The sequence below is a fragment of the Cannabis sativa genome, chromosome X (assembly GCF_029168945.1).
Source record: "Cannabis sativa cultivar Pink pepper isolate KNU-18-1 chromosome X, ASM2916894v1, whole genome shotgun sequence".
Taxonomy (NCBI): Eukaryota; Viridiplantae; Streptophyta; class Magnoliopsida; order Rosales; family Cannabaceae; genus Cannabis; species Cannabis sativa.
In genome coordinates this window covers 18151653-18171335 of record NC_083610.1, presented here as the reverse complement: position 1 = coordinate 18171335, position 19683 = coordinate 18151653, and the positions used below count along the sequence as shown (strand labels likewise).

General features: G+C 30.8%; 1 protein-coding gene and 2 non-coding genes across 3 annotated transcripts; all 3 read left to right on the top strand.

Annotated features, from left to right (window-relative positions):
- The first annotated feature begins 12420 nt into the window (after positions 1 to 12420).
- On the top strand, positions 12421 to 15734 carry LOC115723701 (zinc finger protein GAI-ASSOCIATED FACTOR 1). Its single transcript, XM_030653198.2, has 3 exons — positions 12421 to 13062; positions 13449 to 13845; positions 14367 to 15734. The coding sequence occupies exons 1-3, from the start codon at positions 12804 to 12806 to the stop codon at positions 15514 to 15516; spliced, it is 1806 nt and encodes a 601-aa protein (XP_030509058.2). The 5' UTR covers positions 12421 to 12803; the 3' UTR covers positions 15517 to 15734.
- A 1522-nt stretch (positions 15735 to 17256) lies between these two features.
- LOC115703405 (small nucleolar RNA R41) lies at positions 17257 to 17348 on the top strand. The gene has a single exon (XR_004009171.2). It is a non-coding gene; the product is annotated as a small nucleolar RNA R41 (small nucleolar RNA).
- A 70-nt stretch (positions 17349 to 17418) lies between these two features.
- LOC115703414 (small nucleolar RNA Z155) lies at positions 17419 to 17497 on the top strand. The gene has a single exon (XR_004009180.2). It is a non-coding gene; the product is annotated as a small nucleolar RNA Z155 (small nucleolar RNA).
- Positions 17498 to 19683: the final 2186 nt, after the last annotated feature.

Sequence of the window (19683 nt, the reverse complement as noted above, 5' to 3'; positions counted from 1 at the left end):
TATATAATACAAATATATATTTATATATATAAAGCCGTACGTCTTTTCCTTTGAATTTATCTATGGTATTTCTTTGTCGATCATGTCAATATAGCTAGGCAAATGCAAACCGAGTCAAGTGCTAATAATAATAATAATAAGTAATTAATTATCTAATTGTTTTTATTATTAATTATTATATATAATATAAAATATTTGAGAGAGTTGATATGAATAAAATGCCGTAGAATGTTGGAATATGCATATAATTGTCTTTACATTGTTGTGTTGATATTATTATTCCTAGCTATAATTATAAACTCATCAAAAACATCGATCTTCATCGATAATTCCCAAGCTAGCTAAGAAGTTTTAGTTTATTATTATTTGTTAATAAATTAATTAAAAATGTCTTTCTTTTGTTGAAATTGTTTGACTGGAATTTCAGAACTTAGTAACTCATCATATAAATACTATTCATATAATAACATGTATACGTAGTTCTCCCATATTATAGCCCACGGCTGCTTTGTTGTTTCCCCTGGAAAAGAAATTACTTATTAGTACTCAAAAGTAACATATAATAATTTTAAACTTTAAAAATTAATAATCTCAAGAAATACTAATAATATTTCACTAATAAAATATTTAAAATTGATGACCAATTCATATATAATATTTTGCAATTAGCTAATGTCATTATTCACTAATTATATTATTAAACACAACCTAGAAAACAAAGCAGCAACAGGCATCTTTTTGTGTCATTATTTGATATTTTATTAATTTTGTCAAAATTGAAAACAATTATAAATTCAAACATCAGACACTGACTTGTTCGGTTGTCTTTGATCGTTTGTATATCTAATAGTTATTATAATTTGAACTAGGCACCAATCAGTATATATAATAATAAGAACAACAAAATATCTAATTAAAACTATTATATATGACGAGTTTTATTTATTTCGAATTAATGGTAAAATATTTAGGTATTTTTGATCAAATTATAAATTATACACATAAGGTTTTTATAATTTTTCGAACCACAATCGCAGTAAGATTTCAAAACTGCAAAAATTATACTGGGTGTGGATGGTTTTACAATACAAATTAATTTATTTTTAATGTTTAAAGAAAAAGAATAATTAATATTTAAAAATTCAATTGTTTTAGTAGTAAAATTAATTTTATATATTGTTCAATCACTAGTTACATACCTCTTAGTCTTTATTAGAATATTTCATATAACATTAGCATTAAATTTTCATATCAAACAGTAAGAAGACCACTACACGTAAATAGCATTGAAACCAATTTAAAAGTGCACTAAATATAGAATAAATACAAATTCATTATCCCACAGAGACAACAATATATATATGTCAACAATATATTATTATATAGTCTAATTAAGATTTTTACCCTTAAATTTTAAATGTACAAAATTATATTCCTTGAATTTTTCTGGCCGTTAAAAATTTTCCCCGAACTATCGAGATTGTTAAATTTAAAGATTTTTATCTAATTTCATTCAATTTTACTATTTCAGTGATTGTTTATGTACTAAACCATGCTCCCACATTTTGATATATTTTCGAAATCATACCCCTCGAATTTTGACATGTACTAAATCATGTCCCTGATCTTTCATTCATGTTAGACTTTTTTTACTAAAATTAGACAAAAGTCCTTAACATCATGGAGCATTTTTAACAACCTTAAATGTTCAGGGAGCATAATTTAGTACATGTCAAGGTTCGGGAGTAAAAATCCTAATTAACCTATTATATATGTGACTAATATTTAACTTAAAAATTTGAACTGCAAATTATTAAATTCAAAATCGTAAATCGTATTATACTATGTGATTTGTAAATAAAATATAAATCACAACGCACAATTTCAACCCACATTTTTTTTTTTTTGCGACGTGGTGTAGATAATTTAGGCAGTATGGACAATAATAAGCTAATTAAGACCATCACCTACTCCAATAGAAAATGTACAAATTATAATACATTTAACACAAAAAAATAACTTTGTGATGCACTTACATCAATTTTTAATCTTATACTTTAATATATAATTGCAAAACATTATGCAAAATTTAATTAATGTGTTATTAAAAATGTAAGATACAATAATTTTATTGTTTTATTATGTAAAATAATAAAAAAAATATATATGTACATATATAAATTATTTATAATTTAATGCCATAGCAAAGTAAATAAAAAATAGTATTATATTTTTTTGAGAAAAAAATAGTATTATATTTTAAATGTGTGTAAATTTATATTACTATTTAGCACACTATTGTAATACATTTTTCGCTTGGTGAGATATATTTGAATTTGGTATTACTTATTTGCATTTACAATAAAAATGCTAAACATGGAGATGTAAATCGGTATATATTGCTAAACTATATTTTATTTTGCACAAAAATTGTCAACAATTTTATCAAATTTGACACAATTACCACATTTGTGTCAAATAGCATAAATTTTACATCTCTCCTTGAAAATAATGCAAACTATTTTGAAATTTATCTTGATGGTTTATTTTATTTTTTATTTTTGAAACGGATCTTTACCCATTTCAAGAAAAAAAAAAAGATCTTGACCATTTAATACTTGTTTATCTCATTTTTTGAGAAGTACTTGTACCATTTCCGTTTTAAGTTTTGATTGGGCCTTTACACCCACATAATGATGGTTTTTATACACGAATCATCACTTTGGTTGCTTCAATGATGACTAATCCTACAAACTAACACGAGTATTTTCAGCGTGTTTAGTCCTCAATCGCACACTTCCTGGAAAAACTTCCCAGGGGATCACCCATCTTAAAATTATCCCAAGTCAAGCACGCTTAACCATGGAGTTCTTTCGTGATGGGCTACCAAAAATAAGATGCACCTCGTTGATATAGGTAGTACCAGTCAATCCATTTAAGCTCTCTTCAACTATGTAGTCTCATACCTACACAGTCTTAGAATCATCACACTTGACTTTCCCCAAGCGATGTGGGATTGCATAGCTTACCCTGTATTTCCCCTTACAGATCACGAGACTACTAATTGTTACAATCACCCCCTTACGGGGTCCGACGTCCTCATCGACCACACTTCCAGCTGGGTCAAGGCTCTGATACCATATTGTAACATCTCGATTTCTCGAGACACACGATAGTCCATATAAAATAATTTAAGATAAAGACAATTAAAGACTTCTTTATGGAAAAACAACTAAGTATGAGATCTCATTATTTTAAAATAAAAACACTTGATTAATTTATAAATTTTTAAACATTAACTTTTACAAAAGTATTCGAGCCATAATCTTTAACATGATATTTTTAAACCAAAATATTGTGACAATCCCTTAACATGTAATCCATGCCTCGAGCTCGCCATCCTCACTATTTAGTTTTGTCTTTACCTACACACAGAGTACCTGTGAGCTACTGCCCAGTAAGAAGAGCTATGTAGGCATAACTCCCCAACTAGATAACATAACCATAAATATAACAGCTTCACAACATCAAATCATCCATACTGTGCTTGCATACATATATCAACATAAAACATTATTCTCACATACATAATACATAGTATCTTATCGCACATTATCCTCACATACGATAATCTACTCCCACTCATATTGATCAGACATGAAGTGTAACATGCCCCGCCTTGTGCTGTTCTCACACTCGGCATCCAATAGGGCAATCCATTATTATCACAAGTTGTATATTCACCCATGATAGGATAACCTGCAAGTGTTATGCTCACACAAGTAGCAGAAAACCTATCCTATAAGTGTTATTCTCACACAAACAGTAAAAAGTTTTTATCTCTATCACATACTAACAATACTAACATAAATAACAATTCATAATATAAAATTTTATAAGTACATGAACATCAAACCTACAATAAAGTCATATGTTTCAACATACACACTCTGCACAGATGTCCACTCTTCTTACCTCAGTTTCTAAGTATATCCTTTTTTCTTCCTCGAACCTCTCACCGAGTTTCTTTATTGAGGACAAGATCCTAAATCTAATAACAGAATAACACTTAAAACATATTCAAGCATAACCTAAGATTAACAATAAAATCTTACTTCAAACACAGCACATAGGCCAATTTCACTTGCATGACACACCAAACACAATCATTTATATCATTATAATTCACACCAACACATATGATGTACTCAAACGAACATCTTTAACGTAAAACATAAACTCATACAAATACTTTTTACGTGAAACTTTACTAAAATACTATTTATTAACAAAATATACAATTATGTAATTATTTACCAAAATCAGAAGCTAGTATATTTCTTAATCATTTATACAGATTATAAAACATATTTAATCTACTTAGAAACATGTATAATTTATTATCCATATTTATGTACTAATTTACACTTCAAATTGTATATAAAATACCAATTAATTAAATAGAAAAAATAACAAAACATCTCAACTGGTCTTAAATTTATTTCATAAACTAGAATTATATTGTAACATCATATTGATAGTTCCTAAACAATGAACATAAATTTTAATATCGGGTAAGCTGTGCAATCCCACACCGCCTGGGAAGGTCAAGTAGGATGATTCTCAGACTGTGTAGGTATGGGACTACACAGTTAAAGATGACTTAAAAGAGAATTGGTACTACCTATGTCAACAAGGTGCATCTTATTTTTTGGAACCCATCATGAAAGAACTCCACGGATAAGCGTGCTTGACCTGGGGTAATTTCAAGGTGGGTGACCTCCTAGGAAGCGTGCGAATGAGAACAAAGCATGCTGGAAATACTTGTGTTGGTTTGTAGGGTTAGTCGTCATTCCAGGAAGCAGCCAGAGTGATGTACTCATGTATAAGAGCCATCATATTCTGTGGATGTAAGGGCCCAATGGAGGCTTGAAGTGGGGACATTACAAATAGTATTAGAGCCTTGACCTAGCCGAAAGTATGGTCGATGAGGATGTCAGACCCCGTAAGGGGGTGATTGTGACAGTCAGTAGTCCCGTGATTCATAAGGGAAAATACAGGGTAAGCTATGCAATCCCACATCGCTTGGGGAAGGTCAAGTGTGATGATTTTGAGACTGTGTAGGTATGAGATTACACAGTTGAAGATGGATTAAATGGATTGATTGGTACTACCTATATCAACAAAGTACATCTTGTTTTTTAGTAGTCCATCACGAAAGAACTCCACGGTTAAGCGTGCTTGACCTGGGATAATTCTTGGGAAGTTTTCCCAGAAAGTGTGTGAGTGAGGACAAAGCACGCTCGAAACACTCGTGTTGGTTTGTAGGGTCAGTCGTCATTCCATGAAGCAACCAAAATGACGTACTCGTGTATAAGAGCCATCATTCTCTAGGTGTAAGGGTCCAATAGAGGCTTGAAGAAGGGATGTTACAAATGGTATCAGAGCCTTGACCCAGCCGAAAGTGTCGTCGACGAGGACGTTGGACCCCGTAAGGGGTGACTGTGACAGTCAGTAGTCTCATGATCCGTAAGGGGAAATATCGGGTAAGTTGTGCAATTCCACACCGCCTGGGGAAAGTCAAGTGGGATGATTTTAAGACTGTGTAGGTATGGGACTACACAGTTGAAGAGGGCTTATAATGGATTGATTGGTACTCCCTATGTCAACATGGTGCATCTTATTTTTCGGTAGCCCATCATGGAAGAACTCTACGGTTAAGCATGCTTGACCTGGGATAATTTCAAGATTGGTGACCTCCTAGGAAGTTTTCCCAAGAAGCGTGCGAGTGAGGACAAAACATGCTGGAAACACTCGTGTTGGTTTGTAGGGTCAGTCGTCATTCCAAGAAGTAGCTAGAGTGACGTACTCGTGTATAAGAGCCATCATTTTGTGGGTGTAAGGGCCCAATAAAGGCTTGAATCGGGGATGTTACAGTACTAATATAATATTCTAATGAACTTCCACAAAAAACCTCAAATGGCTATAACACAAATTCTTAAATCGTCTTTATACTTTGGGATTCAATACTGCATGTAAGAAATTTGCCAACATTAATTAAGGTATCAATATTTTACTAATATAAAAAAAAATTTCACGTAAGTAATTATATATTTTATGAGAAATGTTAAAAAGTATAACTAAAGTTTAGTACTTTTCTCGATGTCATACTATTATTGGTGTAATTAAGTATCAAGTTCCATATAATTTTGAAAAATAACTTTTAGAAAATACCATTAACCAATCATGAGGTATCACTTATAAAAAGGGCTCTTATACTTTATTTTTTATTTATGTAATTTAATATATTTTACTTTGATGATAAATAATATAAAAAATAAATAGTTAGTCATTCTTAACTAACATCTACATCATCACTACTAAAAAACAAATAGATTTTTAGACAATTAAAAAAGTCAAGCATGGTATTACTTTCTCTATAACCGACGTCTATTTGATTATTGTAAAATTAAGTGGAATAGGCGTCAGTAAAAAATAATCGAGTATGTCTATTCTTGATTGTTTAAAATTGTCAGCAATAAATGGCATTATAGCGGACAGTTTTAAACAGTCGGGAATAGGCATATCCAACAATTTTAAAACATCGGCTATAGTAACCTAATATTGTCGACGGTTTTAAACTGTTACACCAAAAAACAAATCTAGATCTAAGCCTTTACGAACCCAGATCTTAGCCACAATAAAAATTATAATAAATACCACAAATCTCAATATTACACAATATAATACAGATCTAAGATACCACATAAATATTAAAACACAATATATATATATGTACAATTATATATTACACTATAAACCACAAATATTGTCATTCTCGGACAACCGTAGTCGAACTACCTGCAAGATTAGAGAGACAATGAGATAGAGACCTCGCGACGATTCACATGAGGAGATTAATTTAATAAAACTTTCACCAATACCATTAAAAATAGCATGCAAAGTTTTATAATTAAGAAAATTTATCTTCCTCATTTGACCATTCTAATTAAAGTTTTACCTTGATATTACCTACATCGTCTTCTTTAGCCGGTGGTGACCAACAAGTTAAAATAGATTTTCAGACTTTTTCATTTTGAGATTTGATGAGGGTCTTCATCCTAACCTTCTAGTAAGGGTAGTTAGAATCATTTGGCAATGGTAGACCAACTGCAAATCTTTCTTTTACATAAGGAAACATCACGCAAGATTAAATAATAATAACAAAATAGAAAAAATAAGATTCCACTAAGAGTTTAGTGACCCTTATTAATACAAAATGAAATTCTGTATTTTAATATTACTAATTTGTTTTTTAATTAATTAATTAATTAAATGTGGAATAATAAGTATGGTATTGAAACAGTTATTTTATAGCTACAGAATTTGACTCTGTAACTGCAAAATAGAAAAACTAACAAAAAATAGAAGTGTAAAAAAATAAAACATACAAGGTTTTTATACGTGGTGTCAATAATCCTTACAGATTGTTATAGTCCATAGGGCCACTCATAGAGAAGATTCATGAGATAGGTCTCAAAAATATAAAGTAATTAACTTAGACATAACTAGACTCTCTCTTATTATATGACTCATGTTGTTTAGGCAAACATCATAATTTTCATTTTCTAATCTCCACCACTGAGTACACTGAACCCTTACAATTATTGCACTCAGATCTATGAGGCCCTACCCCTATTATTTCATCAAGTGGCTATATTACATCAATTTTATTGATGCCTATTCTAAACACACCTGAATTTATATGTTACGAACAAAATGTGAGGCATTACCAACCTTTATCAGCTTTAAGGCACGAGTAGAATTGCAGCTTGGTTGCAAAATCAAAAAGCTACAATCTGATTGAAGTGGGGAGTACAAAGCTTTTACCAAACTTTTAAGTGAACATGGGGTTATTCACAAGCTGCCATGTCCTCACACACATGAACAAAATGGAGTAGCTGAACGTAAACATAGACATATAGTAGAGAATGGTTTAACCCTTTTAGCTCAAGCATCCTAACCACTCAAATATTGGGATGAGGCCTATCGTACTGCTGTCTTTTTAATTAATAGAGTGCCTATATCCAAATTAAATCTTAGTACTCCATTGGAATTACTTTTCAATGTCAAACTCGATTACACTATGCTAAGAGTTTTTGGATGTTTGTGTTATCCCAATCTTAGGCCTTATTATAGGATTAAACTCAATTATAGATTTACTCCATGTGTTTTCTTAGGATACAGTTTGTCCCACAAAGGGTACAAGTATTTATCCAAAGATGGTAGACTATATATCTCAAGAGATTTATTGTTTGATGAAAATATATTCCCTTTTGCTCAAGCATCCTTTTCTTCTCAATAATCATCTCCCACTCAATCCTCAACTGGTGTTCTGCCTTTACTTCAGTACAACTCTCCACATATCACTCATCCTACTCAAACAACAATTGTTCATGGCCCTACCTAACATGTCATGACTCACTCACATACTCCATCTACCTCTACTGTCATTCCACCTCCTACCACCAATACCCTTACTACATCTATACCACCAACTGTTGAACCTTTTCCTCAAACGGAAACACTTGTTGCTTCTGTTTAACCACCAGAACCACAGGCTACAAATGTTCCACCAGTTCAGTCCCCTGCTGCTCCAGTTTTGCAACACATTACTGCTCTTGGATTAACCAACACTTCTACAGCATCTGGTCCCAGCAGTCTGCCAATAGTGACAAATCAGCATTCAATGTGAGATCCAAGTCTGGAATAAGAAAACCTAAAGTACTAATGGCATCTCTGTATCCTAAAATTGTTCGAGCAGCTATGTAAAATGAAAAATGAATTAAAGTCATGGATGTTGAGCATCTTGCTCTCTTAAAGAACAAAACTTGGATCCTTGTCAATTTACCTGAAGGCAAAGAACCCATAGGTTATAAATGGGTATATAGAATTAAAGAAAATGAAGATGGAAGTGTCACTCAATTCAAAGCAAGACTTGTGGCAAAAGGATATCATCAACATGCAGGGTTTGATTTCAATGAAACCTTTAGCCCTATCATCAAACTTGTCACCATCAGACTTGTCCTAACTATTGCTCTCACCAAAGGTTGGGCAGTAAGGCAATTAGATGTCAATAATGCATTTCTAAATGGTGATCTGCAAGAAGAAATATACATGGTTCAGTCACCTATTTTTGTTGATCCATCAGCTCCTCACAAAGTATGCAAACTACAGAAGACAATCTATGGATTAAAACATGCCCCAAGAGCCTGGTTTGATAAACTGCCTTCTGATTTACTCTCACTTGGCTTTGTTTTAGCAAAAATAGATCATTCTCTATTTGTCAAGATTGATTCAACATGCTGTTTTTATGTTCTAGTCTATGTTGATGACATCTTGATAATAGGGTCTAATGCTACTCAAGTCTCTGCCTTGATAACCAGATTACATAAATCTTTTGCTCTTAAAGACCTTGGGACACTGAATTACTTTCTTGGCATTAAAGCCTTGTCTACAGCTATTGGTATGCTACTTTCTCAAAAAAAAAAGTACATACAAGATCTCCTTTGCAAGGCTAAGATGCAAGGTGCCAAGACTCATAGCACTCCCATGAATAGTGGTGTGAAGCTTTCAAACCATGAAAGTGATCATGTGATTGATCCTACCCTATACAGATCCATTATTGGGGCTTTGCAATATGCAACAATCACCAGACCAGATATTACCTTTAGTTTCAATAAGGTATGTCAGTTTATGCATAATCTCCTACAGTCTCATTGGGATGCAGTAAAGAGGATCTTAAGGTACTTGGCTGGTACACTTGACTATGGACTTCAATTGCACAAAGTATTCAATTTTCAACTTGAGGCATATTGTGATGTTGATTGGACAGCAGACCTTGATGATAGGAGATCAACAATAGGGTTTTGTGTTTTCTTTGGTAAAAATTTAATATCATGGCAGTCTAAAAAGCAACCAACAATCTCAAGGTCTTCAACAGAAGCTAAGTTTAGAAGTCTTCCAGCTATGGTCTCTGAAATCACTTGGGTCCGTAATCGATCTATTAACTGAATTACATGTCCCTATTGCTGCTCCTCCTATGATTTGGTGTGACAACAATAGCTTTGCCATGCTTGCTACCAATCCCATCCTTTATGCTCGAACCATAATATAGAAATTGACCTATATTTTATTTGAGACAAAGTGATCAACAAAGAGATTCAAGTGCAGTATGTCCCAGTTGAACATCAAGTAGCAGATTGCCTCACAAAGCCAATATCAAGAAATCAATTTCCTCTTCTCAAAAGCAAACTCAGTGTCTCTTCTCCAGAAGACACTTCATTTGACAGGGGCTGTCAAGAGAAGCTAAGTTAATTGGTTTCACCTAACTAACTTTCTGTTATTTATTTGTTAAACATTGTTCGTTGTTGTAACTGAATGTCCAATTATTTTGCTTCTCTTCTCAGCTAGTTTTACTCCAGCTCATGTATATAAACTCTAGCTAATACTATTCAATCAATGTAAAATAAAAAAAATTTCCTCTACTCTCTCTTCTATTAATCTTTACACATATAACTAAATACAATTCGATCATATTAATAAAGTTTAATTATTAAATTTAAATTCAACATTAAATATGTACATAAATATTATTCAAAGTATACTGTATATCAAATTTTAATTTTGATAAAACACAAATACCAAATAAATACATACTCATTAAACAATTTTAAAAAATTAAAAATAAGATAATCAAACTTCACAAATCCATTGAACTATTAAGGCTAATTAGTAATTTTTCCTCCCGAACTTTGACATGTACTAAATTGTGCCCCTGAACTTTTTTGGCCGTTAGAAATTCCCCCTGAACTATTGAGATTGTTAAATTTAAGGACTTTTATCTAATTTCATTCAATTTTACTATTTCAGTGATTGTTTATGTACTAAACTATGCTCCCCAGACTTTGATATCTACCAAATCATGCCCCTCAAACTTTGATATGTACTAAATCATGCCCCTTGAACTTTCATCCATGTTAGAATTTTTTTACTAAAATTAGACAAAAGTCCTTAAATTTAACAATTTCAATAGTTCGGAGAGAATTTTTAACAGCCAAAAAAGTTCATGGGGCACAATTTAGTACATGTCAAAGTTCGAGGAGAAAAATTACTAATTATCCACCTATTAAATTAGAGTATAGATCAAAGCATTCAAATTCATTTCATATGAAACAAAATGAATAGATAGTTCACTACGCTTTGATTCATCGATCAAATTACTCAATAATGACACTTTGACCCTTTTGGCATCTCTCTCCATTGAAACCCATGCTAGCTAGCTAGCTACTTGTGGTGACTACTTAAAGAGAGACTTCCTTCCGCTTCCTCAGGGGCACACGCCTTAATGAAATTATACTCGAAATAAATAATTAAGTGATGGCATGATTTTTTTTAAGTGAATTATTATTTATTAGATAATATTATTTTTACCTTTATATTATAGTTCTCTCTTTATTTTATTAATTAAGTGACAATTTAGACATGTATTTTTTAAAAAATACTACAAAACTTTGTCAAAACTAAGCTTATCAATAGCTTGACATGAATATGTTATTACCAAATTTGTTATATATATATGTATATATATGTATATAGATTTTGGTAGTTGTTTGTGCTAAAATTTTACTTCGCGTTGATTATAAGAAGAAAAAAAAAATTGAGTTTAAAGTACTATTTTCTCATTTTAAAAAATATATATTTTAATTTATCATTTAATAAAATAAAAAATCTGATTAGTGAGCTTTATATAATATAAGATGTAATAATTAATTATATTTTTAACTAATAGATGGTGTGATAATCTTTTATTTAAATATTTGTTAAATTATAATAAATATTTTTTTTTGTTTACAAAATAAATATAAGGTCTAATTTGTAAAGTAACTTAATTAAAAAAGTTAACGCATATATATCATTATAATTAATAAATATTTTTAATAAAATAATTATCAGAACTATTGAATTAGGATCCATTAGTTAGAAATATATGGACCAATAAAATATTGACATAATTATTGGATACAGTATGCATATTTATTTATTTATTTATTTGAAAGAAGAGTATGCATATTTATATATAAAGTTAATTTTGTTAAAAAAAATGTAATTAATAATTATAATTAGATTATAAATAATGAAATTTTATCCAAAAATTAAACAATTATATTATTAAATATTGAAGTCAATTTACAATCATTGAATAATAATAGCACTAAACATAAAGTAAATAACAAAATTCATACCAAAATGATATCTAATTATATAAATTAAGAAAATTAATTACATGGAAGTTAATTAAGGGCATCAATCATCATACGTAGGCATATAGCTATTGTCTCTTTATGAGCACTATATATAATATATAAAAGGCCAAAGATCACCAAGTTCCAATGTGTAAAAACTCATAAAAGTCTTCTTCTTGTATAGATGTGTGAATTAGTGATTATTATTAGTAGTAATAATATTATACTTTGGTCTAGCTTATTCCCTCCTCATCATCATCATCATGACCAGAAATGAAGGAGCTAATTTCCATGGTTTTTTGTCTTCCTCTACCAATATCAAACTCCTGATTTGAGGGTGCTACCTAGTTAGATTATTATTATTATTATTAATTAATTAATTTCATCACCAACAACAAGAGAAGAGTCTACTAGGACAAACTATAGTCTCTATACTTAATTATTATCATCACTACTATCAATACCTATATTTTGTGGTCATTAATATTCATTTCAAAAATGTCAAATATCACAGCAGCAGGTGAGGAAGGAAGTTTCTCTTCAGGGAACAATAATAATAATAATAATATTCATATTATTAACAGTAGTACTACAACTACTGGAGATGAAGAAGTTATTCAGGGAAATAATAATCATCATCATCAGAAAAAACAGATACCAATTAGTAGTACTAATAGCAACGATTCTTCTTCTCATCATCAACAACAACAATCAGTACTCTTGCCTAAGAAGAAAAGAAATCTTCCAGGAACTCCAGGTAATTATTATTAATCGATTCAATATATATATGAATTTCACATATTTTCTTAATAAAGAGATTAGTTGATTAAATTATTGTGAATTAATTAAGCATAAATAATAATAATAATAATTATTGTGAGAGAGAAAAAGTTGATCAATTATTGATTTGAGATCTATATTGTGCAATAATTGCTGGAAAAGTACTGTTTGCAGCTTGAAAATTCACTTTCATTCTCTCTCTCTTTTTGTTGCCAAATATTGATATGTGTCACTGTTTTGTACTGCTATAAATTAAATTAATGGGCCAAATAGATATAATATTATTGACTGTGCATGCAATAAATTAATTAATTGATCATATATAAATATATATATATCTTTTTTGTTATATATATATATTAGATCCAAATGCTGAAGTTATAGCTCTATCACCAACAACATTAATGGCAACGAACCGTTTTGTGTGTGAGATATGCAACAAAGGGTTTCAAAGAGACCAAAATCTTCAGTTACACAGAAGAGGTCATAATCTTCCATGGAAGCTTCGGCAGAGAACGACAACAGAGGTGAAGAAACGGGTCTACATATGCCCCGAGCCCACATGTGTTCACCATAACCCGACCCGAGCATTAGGTGACCTCACTGGCATCAAAAAACACTTCAGCAGAAAGCATGGTGAGAAAAAATGGAAATGTGATAAGTGTTCTAAGAAATATGCTGTTCAATCTGATTGGAAGGCTCATCAGAAGACTTGTGGCACTAGAGAATACAAATGTGACTGTGGTACTATTTTTTCCAGGTATATATAACATAATAAATTTGTTCTTAATTAAATATTTTGATCAATTCATATATGGCATGCATGCCATCCTTTATGGAATACTTTTAGATATGTATAGATATATCTTGATTGGGAAATCATTAGATATGGCCACAAACGAAGTTAGTAAAATGTTTATGATGAAGTTTGAATATGTGGTGTGAAATTAATTATTTACAAAGAAAATGGCCGACAAATTTATGTACTTTTTTTTTTCTCCTCTGTCTTCCAACTTTTCAATTTCTTCTTTTTATTGTATTATAATTTAAAATAATATAATAATACAAATTATCTTTTCAGAATAGCTAGATTAGTAATTGGATAATGACAAATATTTTTCTTTTTAATTTACTCATAACATATGCGTATGTCATATGAAATGGTCTTTATAAAAGAAATATGTGTGTAGTTGGGATGTTTAAATAAACAATTTTGTTTATAATTTATTTATATACATATAATTATGTCATTCTCATGCAAAACCCCACTATTTTGTACAGGAGAGACAGCTTTATTACCCACAGGGCCTTTTGTGATGCATTAGCAGAAGAAAACAACAAAGTAAACCAAGGACTAATGAACAACAACAATATGAATATGGGACCAAATTTATTATCACAACAGACACAAATGCCGGATCTTATGCCATCAATGCCCTTGACTACTAACACATCCATTAATGGGCTTTCTGATTTCAAGTCCATTCCTCAAGAGCTTATCCCAATGCCTTATAATAAGCCCATGAACAATATGGCCCCTGGAGGCATGTTTTCCACCAGCTCAGGCCCACTTTTCGGAAGCCCAAGAGGCATTTCCACATCTTCAGCCTCTAGTCTCCAGCTTAGCTCCAATAGCTCCTCTGGCTTTAATTACCTCCAAGACAACAAAAATGCGAGCGGCCCAATTCTTGCAGCTGGATCGGCCCATATGTCTGCCACGGCCCTACTCCAAAAAGCGGCCCAAATGGGAGCCACAGCAAGCAGTAGCAGTATAAACTCTCCTATGATACAAAAGAGCTTCAGTAGTACTAGTAGCATGGCTGGCCCACATATTCCTCCTCATCATGACCAACTCTCTCATGTCAAACAGGCCCAGGCCCAGGCCCAGATGCAACTCCATCATATTAACCCTGCTTACGATCACCACTTTCAATCTCAACCATCAGATCCATCCAGCATGGTTGACATCAACGGTAGAGAAGGAGGGTTCAATCCTACTCATAAAAGTCAACAAGAATTACCACATTCTTTTGGTCCTAATAATAGCCATGACATGGGAATGTATAGTCAAATGTTCTTGAACAATACTAGTGCCACTACTATTCTAGAACAAGAAGATAGTAGTACTAATTCTAGTTCCATGCATGGAAAATTTTCAACAGAGAGGAATATAACAGGGTTGTCAAGGTTCGCAGAGACCGGTGGTGGTGGTGGTGGTGGTGGTGGTGGCAATGGTGATGGTGATAGAATAATGGTTGATTTCATGGGCATTGGAGAGTCAAGGCCAACGAATGGTATGCATGATCATCATCAATTGGAAGTAATGAGACAAAACAGAATGCCTCCAATGATGAACAATCACACATTTCAGCAACAAGTCTCCCATGGAGATTCTGGGATGGAAAAGTCCTCCATTTGGGGAGATATATGAGGAAAAAAAATTAAGCAAAGGTTACAATTTAATTAAATATTAATGCTATGACAGTTTCACATGAGACATGGTAAACCTTACAAAATATTTAACTCGAAGTTGGGCTATGGCTCTAGTGGGCTTTTCTAAAGCCCATTTTTAGCTAACTATATACAAGAGATGTCTTCTTTTCAATCAAGTTCATATGTTACGAATTACAATCTAACTATATTACACAACCAACCTAAGCAAACAAAAACAACTTCATTCATATGGATATTAACACCAATATTTTAAAATATATTACACTTACTATTCACTTTTTTGGTAAGTAAGTAATAAATTTTATTTTATTTTTGTGAATAAATATAGATAACTTACTACCTTTAGGTGCTCTAGAAAATGTTGAAAGGATTTATAATAGGAAGAAAAAATGATCATTGCTAAATAAAATTACTTAAAAGTGAATAATAGGATTCATGTATCAAATCATGCCCCCTAAATTTTTAAAGTCGTTAAAAATGCCTCCTGAACTATTGAGATTATTGGATTTAAGGATTTTTGTCTAATTTTATTCAATTTTACTATTTCATTGATTGTTTATATACTAAATCATGTTCCCCAGATTTTGATATATACCAAATTATGCCCCTCGAACTTTGACATGTACTAAATCATGGCCCCTGGACTTTCATCCATGTTAGACTTTTTTACTAAAATTGGAAAAAAGTCCTTAAATCCAACAATCTCAATAATTTAGAGGGCATTTTTAACGACCTTAAAAGTACAGAGAGCATAATTTGATACATGTCAAAGTTTAGGGAGCAAAAATCCTAATTAGCCTTTTTTTTATTTTATTTCAAATTTTTACATTACACTATACATTAGTTTGTTTATTTTTTCTCTACTTCATTAAAATAATAAATTCTAAAGTATATATTTATTCAATAATATTAATTTATACACATATAAAATAAATAAAAATAAGTTTAAAATAATGAATAATATGGTAAATTTTAGTCCATTCTCTTTTCTATTTTAAAAAATATGCCATTTTAAATTAATAATAGTAACAAGTAATAATTATTAATTTGTTTTTACTTTGTTAGTAATATGATGGTAAACTGGTTACCACAACATAATTTTATGGGGTTTTTCATTTTTATACTTTAAAATAATTTTTTTTATATATATATATTTTTATGAAATTCAACATAAAAATTCCTATAATAACTAATAGAGCAATTTAAATCGTAACTAAAATTCAAATAACAACTCACACAAAAATTACCGGAGCAACTCAAACCGTAAATTTAAAAAAAAAAAATAGTATATGAAGTAATTTCTCTAATTTTATTTAAAAGAATAATTTGACACTTTTTATTATTATTTTAAAAATTCACAAAGTTAAAAAGGTTCATATTTATCAAACTAATTTCCCCAAAAATAATAAAATTGGTATAAATTAGAAAAGAAAGTGGAACCCTATAACAAATGGGCTATAAATCATAAGACAGAAAGCCCATCAAAATTGGTGTTATGTAGATTTTTAACTCGTTGCGCCGTCGTATACGGTAGTCATGGAATGGAACGACAAACCCTAACCCTAAATGGGAGCCCTTCTCTTCTCTATCTATATATATATATATATATATATATCTACACCATTCTATTAGATTATTACCAACTCGGTTGGCTTGGCTGCTAACCAACATTCAAGTAAGTAATATGTAGATTGATTTGTTTTTTGTTTTGAATTGTGTTAAGGCAATGATGATGAAATTCTACCTATTTTATGAGGAGATTTCTCTCCCTGATTACAAAATCACCAATGGATCCTTCTGAGCCTTCAATCAATTTCTTACTTTTCTTTTCTTATAATATATATGTATATAATTTTTAACTTAATTTGATGGGTATAACCATTGATGTGATGATAAGCTTCTTCCGAATTATCTTTGTGTAGACCCTAAATTATCAGACTACAATTATCTGATCAATGGTTTAACTTTTTTTAATATATATATATAAAGATATCTATTGGTATTTTCTTTCACTCTTTGTTTTTTCTGCTTCTTTTGAATGCTTGCATTCTAAAAATTAAAAGATTTTTTTTCTTTTATTTTGGGTCAGTTCAGTATGACTATATATTAATAAAATGGGTGATTGTATTTGTATAAGAAACAATTTTTCTTAGACTCATTTTTTGAAAAAACTATCAAAATCAAATGCCATGTTCGTATGTTAGTTTTTTAAAATTTGGTTTCTCTTCTTTCTTTCAAAGACTATTGATTTTATGAATTGACTAACAAGTAGCTCATTCGTTTTAGTTGGTACTTAAATGTACAATTTTAAAGATACATACAAGTGGAAGGAAATTTACTAGTAACTTAATTGTGAAAGAATTGTTAAAGAAATATGTAGCTGTATGTTTTTACTTTTTAGTAACCCAAATCATTAACGGCTGGTTAGAGATTCAAACACTGAATATGGCTTTAAAGCTCAAATAATCTTACTGCTAAATGTAATTTAGAGAGTTCAATCCAAGTCAGAAGTAGGAGCAAATATACAAGTATCCTATTGACCACTTGCCAATGAACTTTGCATTTATTGCACAAGAGAGCATTTGAGATAGATGAAGGCTGCCAGCCCAAATGCTATCTTGTATAGGGGTGATCATCTTTATAAGATTGCTTAACAGTAAAATGTGATTATGTTTAGAAATACTTGGAAGTTGGAAAGGAACGTTTTGGAATTACCTGGTTGATGAATATTTTGCCATGAAAGATGACGTTTATGGCAATGTCAACACTTTTATGAGGTTCAAGACACTGAAGACTTTAGTGTTAGTGTGACAGTGGCATTGAATTTTAATAGTCTTCTAATTGTGATTTCAATTGAAAAAATGTGTAGGAAGTCTCTTGTAGATATAATAAGTAGCACTCTTTCAAAAAAAAAAAGATATAATAAGTAGCACTATCTATTAGAACTTTACATACATTTTTGTAAACCGTTCAACCCGAACAAATTATCTAAACTGAATTGTGATAACCCGATGAAAAAATGAAAATTGAAAAGCCCAACGAAAATATAACTCACTCAATTTTTATATTGGGCGAGTTGAAAATAATATCATATAATTTATATATATAATAAAAATAAAAAGTTCAAATTACAATATTTTTTTTAACGATAATTTGAATTTTAAATTTAATCTTTTTATTTATCTGTGAAAAAAAAAATATACATTAGTGCTCGCGGGTTGCAATTGACTGACGTAAACTCCTAATTACTAGCACTTCACCATCCATATATATAAGACTTTGGGCCCTTCTTGTTGACTGTTGTGTGTATCCAAAATAGTGTCTAATAAAGTGGGTTTGAAACAGTGTGTGTAAATATTTAAGTATGAGTATCAAGAATTAGTGAAATAAAAGATAGTGAGAATTGGGCTTGTAGTTGGGTCAAGTAAAAGTGATCAAATCTTGTAATTACTTTTGCAATAATATCATCAATTATACCATTTTCTATTATATTTCATAGGCAACGATCATAGTAATCACACTACTCGTGTTGGAAGAGTTATTAGGTTCTAATCAAATACCTACACCAACAATGTGAAATAGGCCTCATCTTTTTCTGAAGTTATTTGTCATTTGAATTTTGACTAGCCAAAATTACAGCAGTCTTCATTATGCCAAGATTAAGAAAGTTTTTTCATTATTGATTCTTGATAAATGAGAAGAGCTTCAAGTTTGTTTATTCTTGATATGGCTCAATTCTTATGAAGGTAAGCTGTTCAAAAGGGCATCAGCATAATTTTGAAACGACATTGTTAGAATTTGGATTAATAAAATTAAGTGTTGTTCATTCAGTATCAGTATTAATATATAATGATAACTATATAATCGGTAATGCATAGTATTACTATTAGGCGATAATAAAATAAACATAATGTACTAACTAACACGCTCGGGACTCATGGATACGCTCCAAAAACATTTTTGGTCAATCCATTGGGAAATTGGCCCATAATATCTAATAATAAGAGTTTATGCCTCTATTTATGGTGGTGAGAGATGGGTGTAGCTAAGGGGTGTTGATAGAATGAAATAGTAGTGTTTATCAAACTCTTATACACTTTGTTTTTTTTTTTTAATGTGGAGATTGAAGGAATATGAAAAGCAC

Excerpts from the sequence above, each read along its gene's own strand:
- LOC115723701 (XM_030653198.2), top strand. The coding sequence starts at position 12,804 with ATGTCAAATATCACAGCAGCAGGTGAGGAAGGAAGTTTCTCTTCAGGG. Across the intron at positions 13,063-13,448 it reads AAATCTTCCAGGAACTCCAG|ATCCAAATGCTGAAGTTATA; the intron begins GTAATTATTATT and ends TATATATATTAG. Across the intron at positions 13,846-14,366 it reads TGTGGTACTATTTTTTCCAG|GAGAGACAGCTTTATTACCC; the intron begins GTATATATAACA and ends TATTTTGTACAG.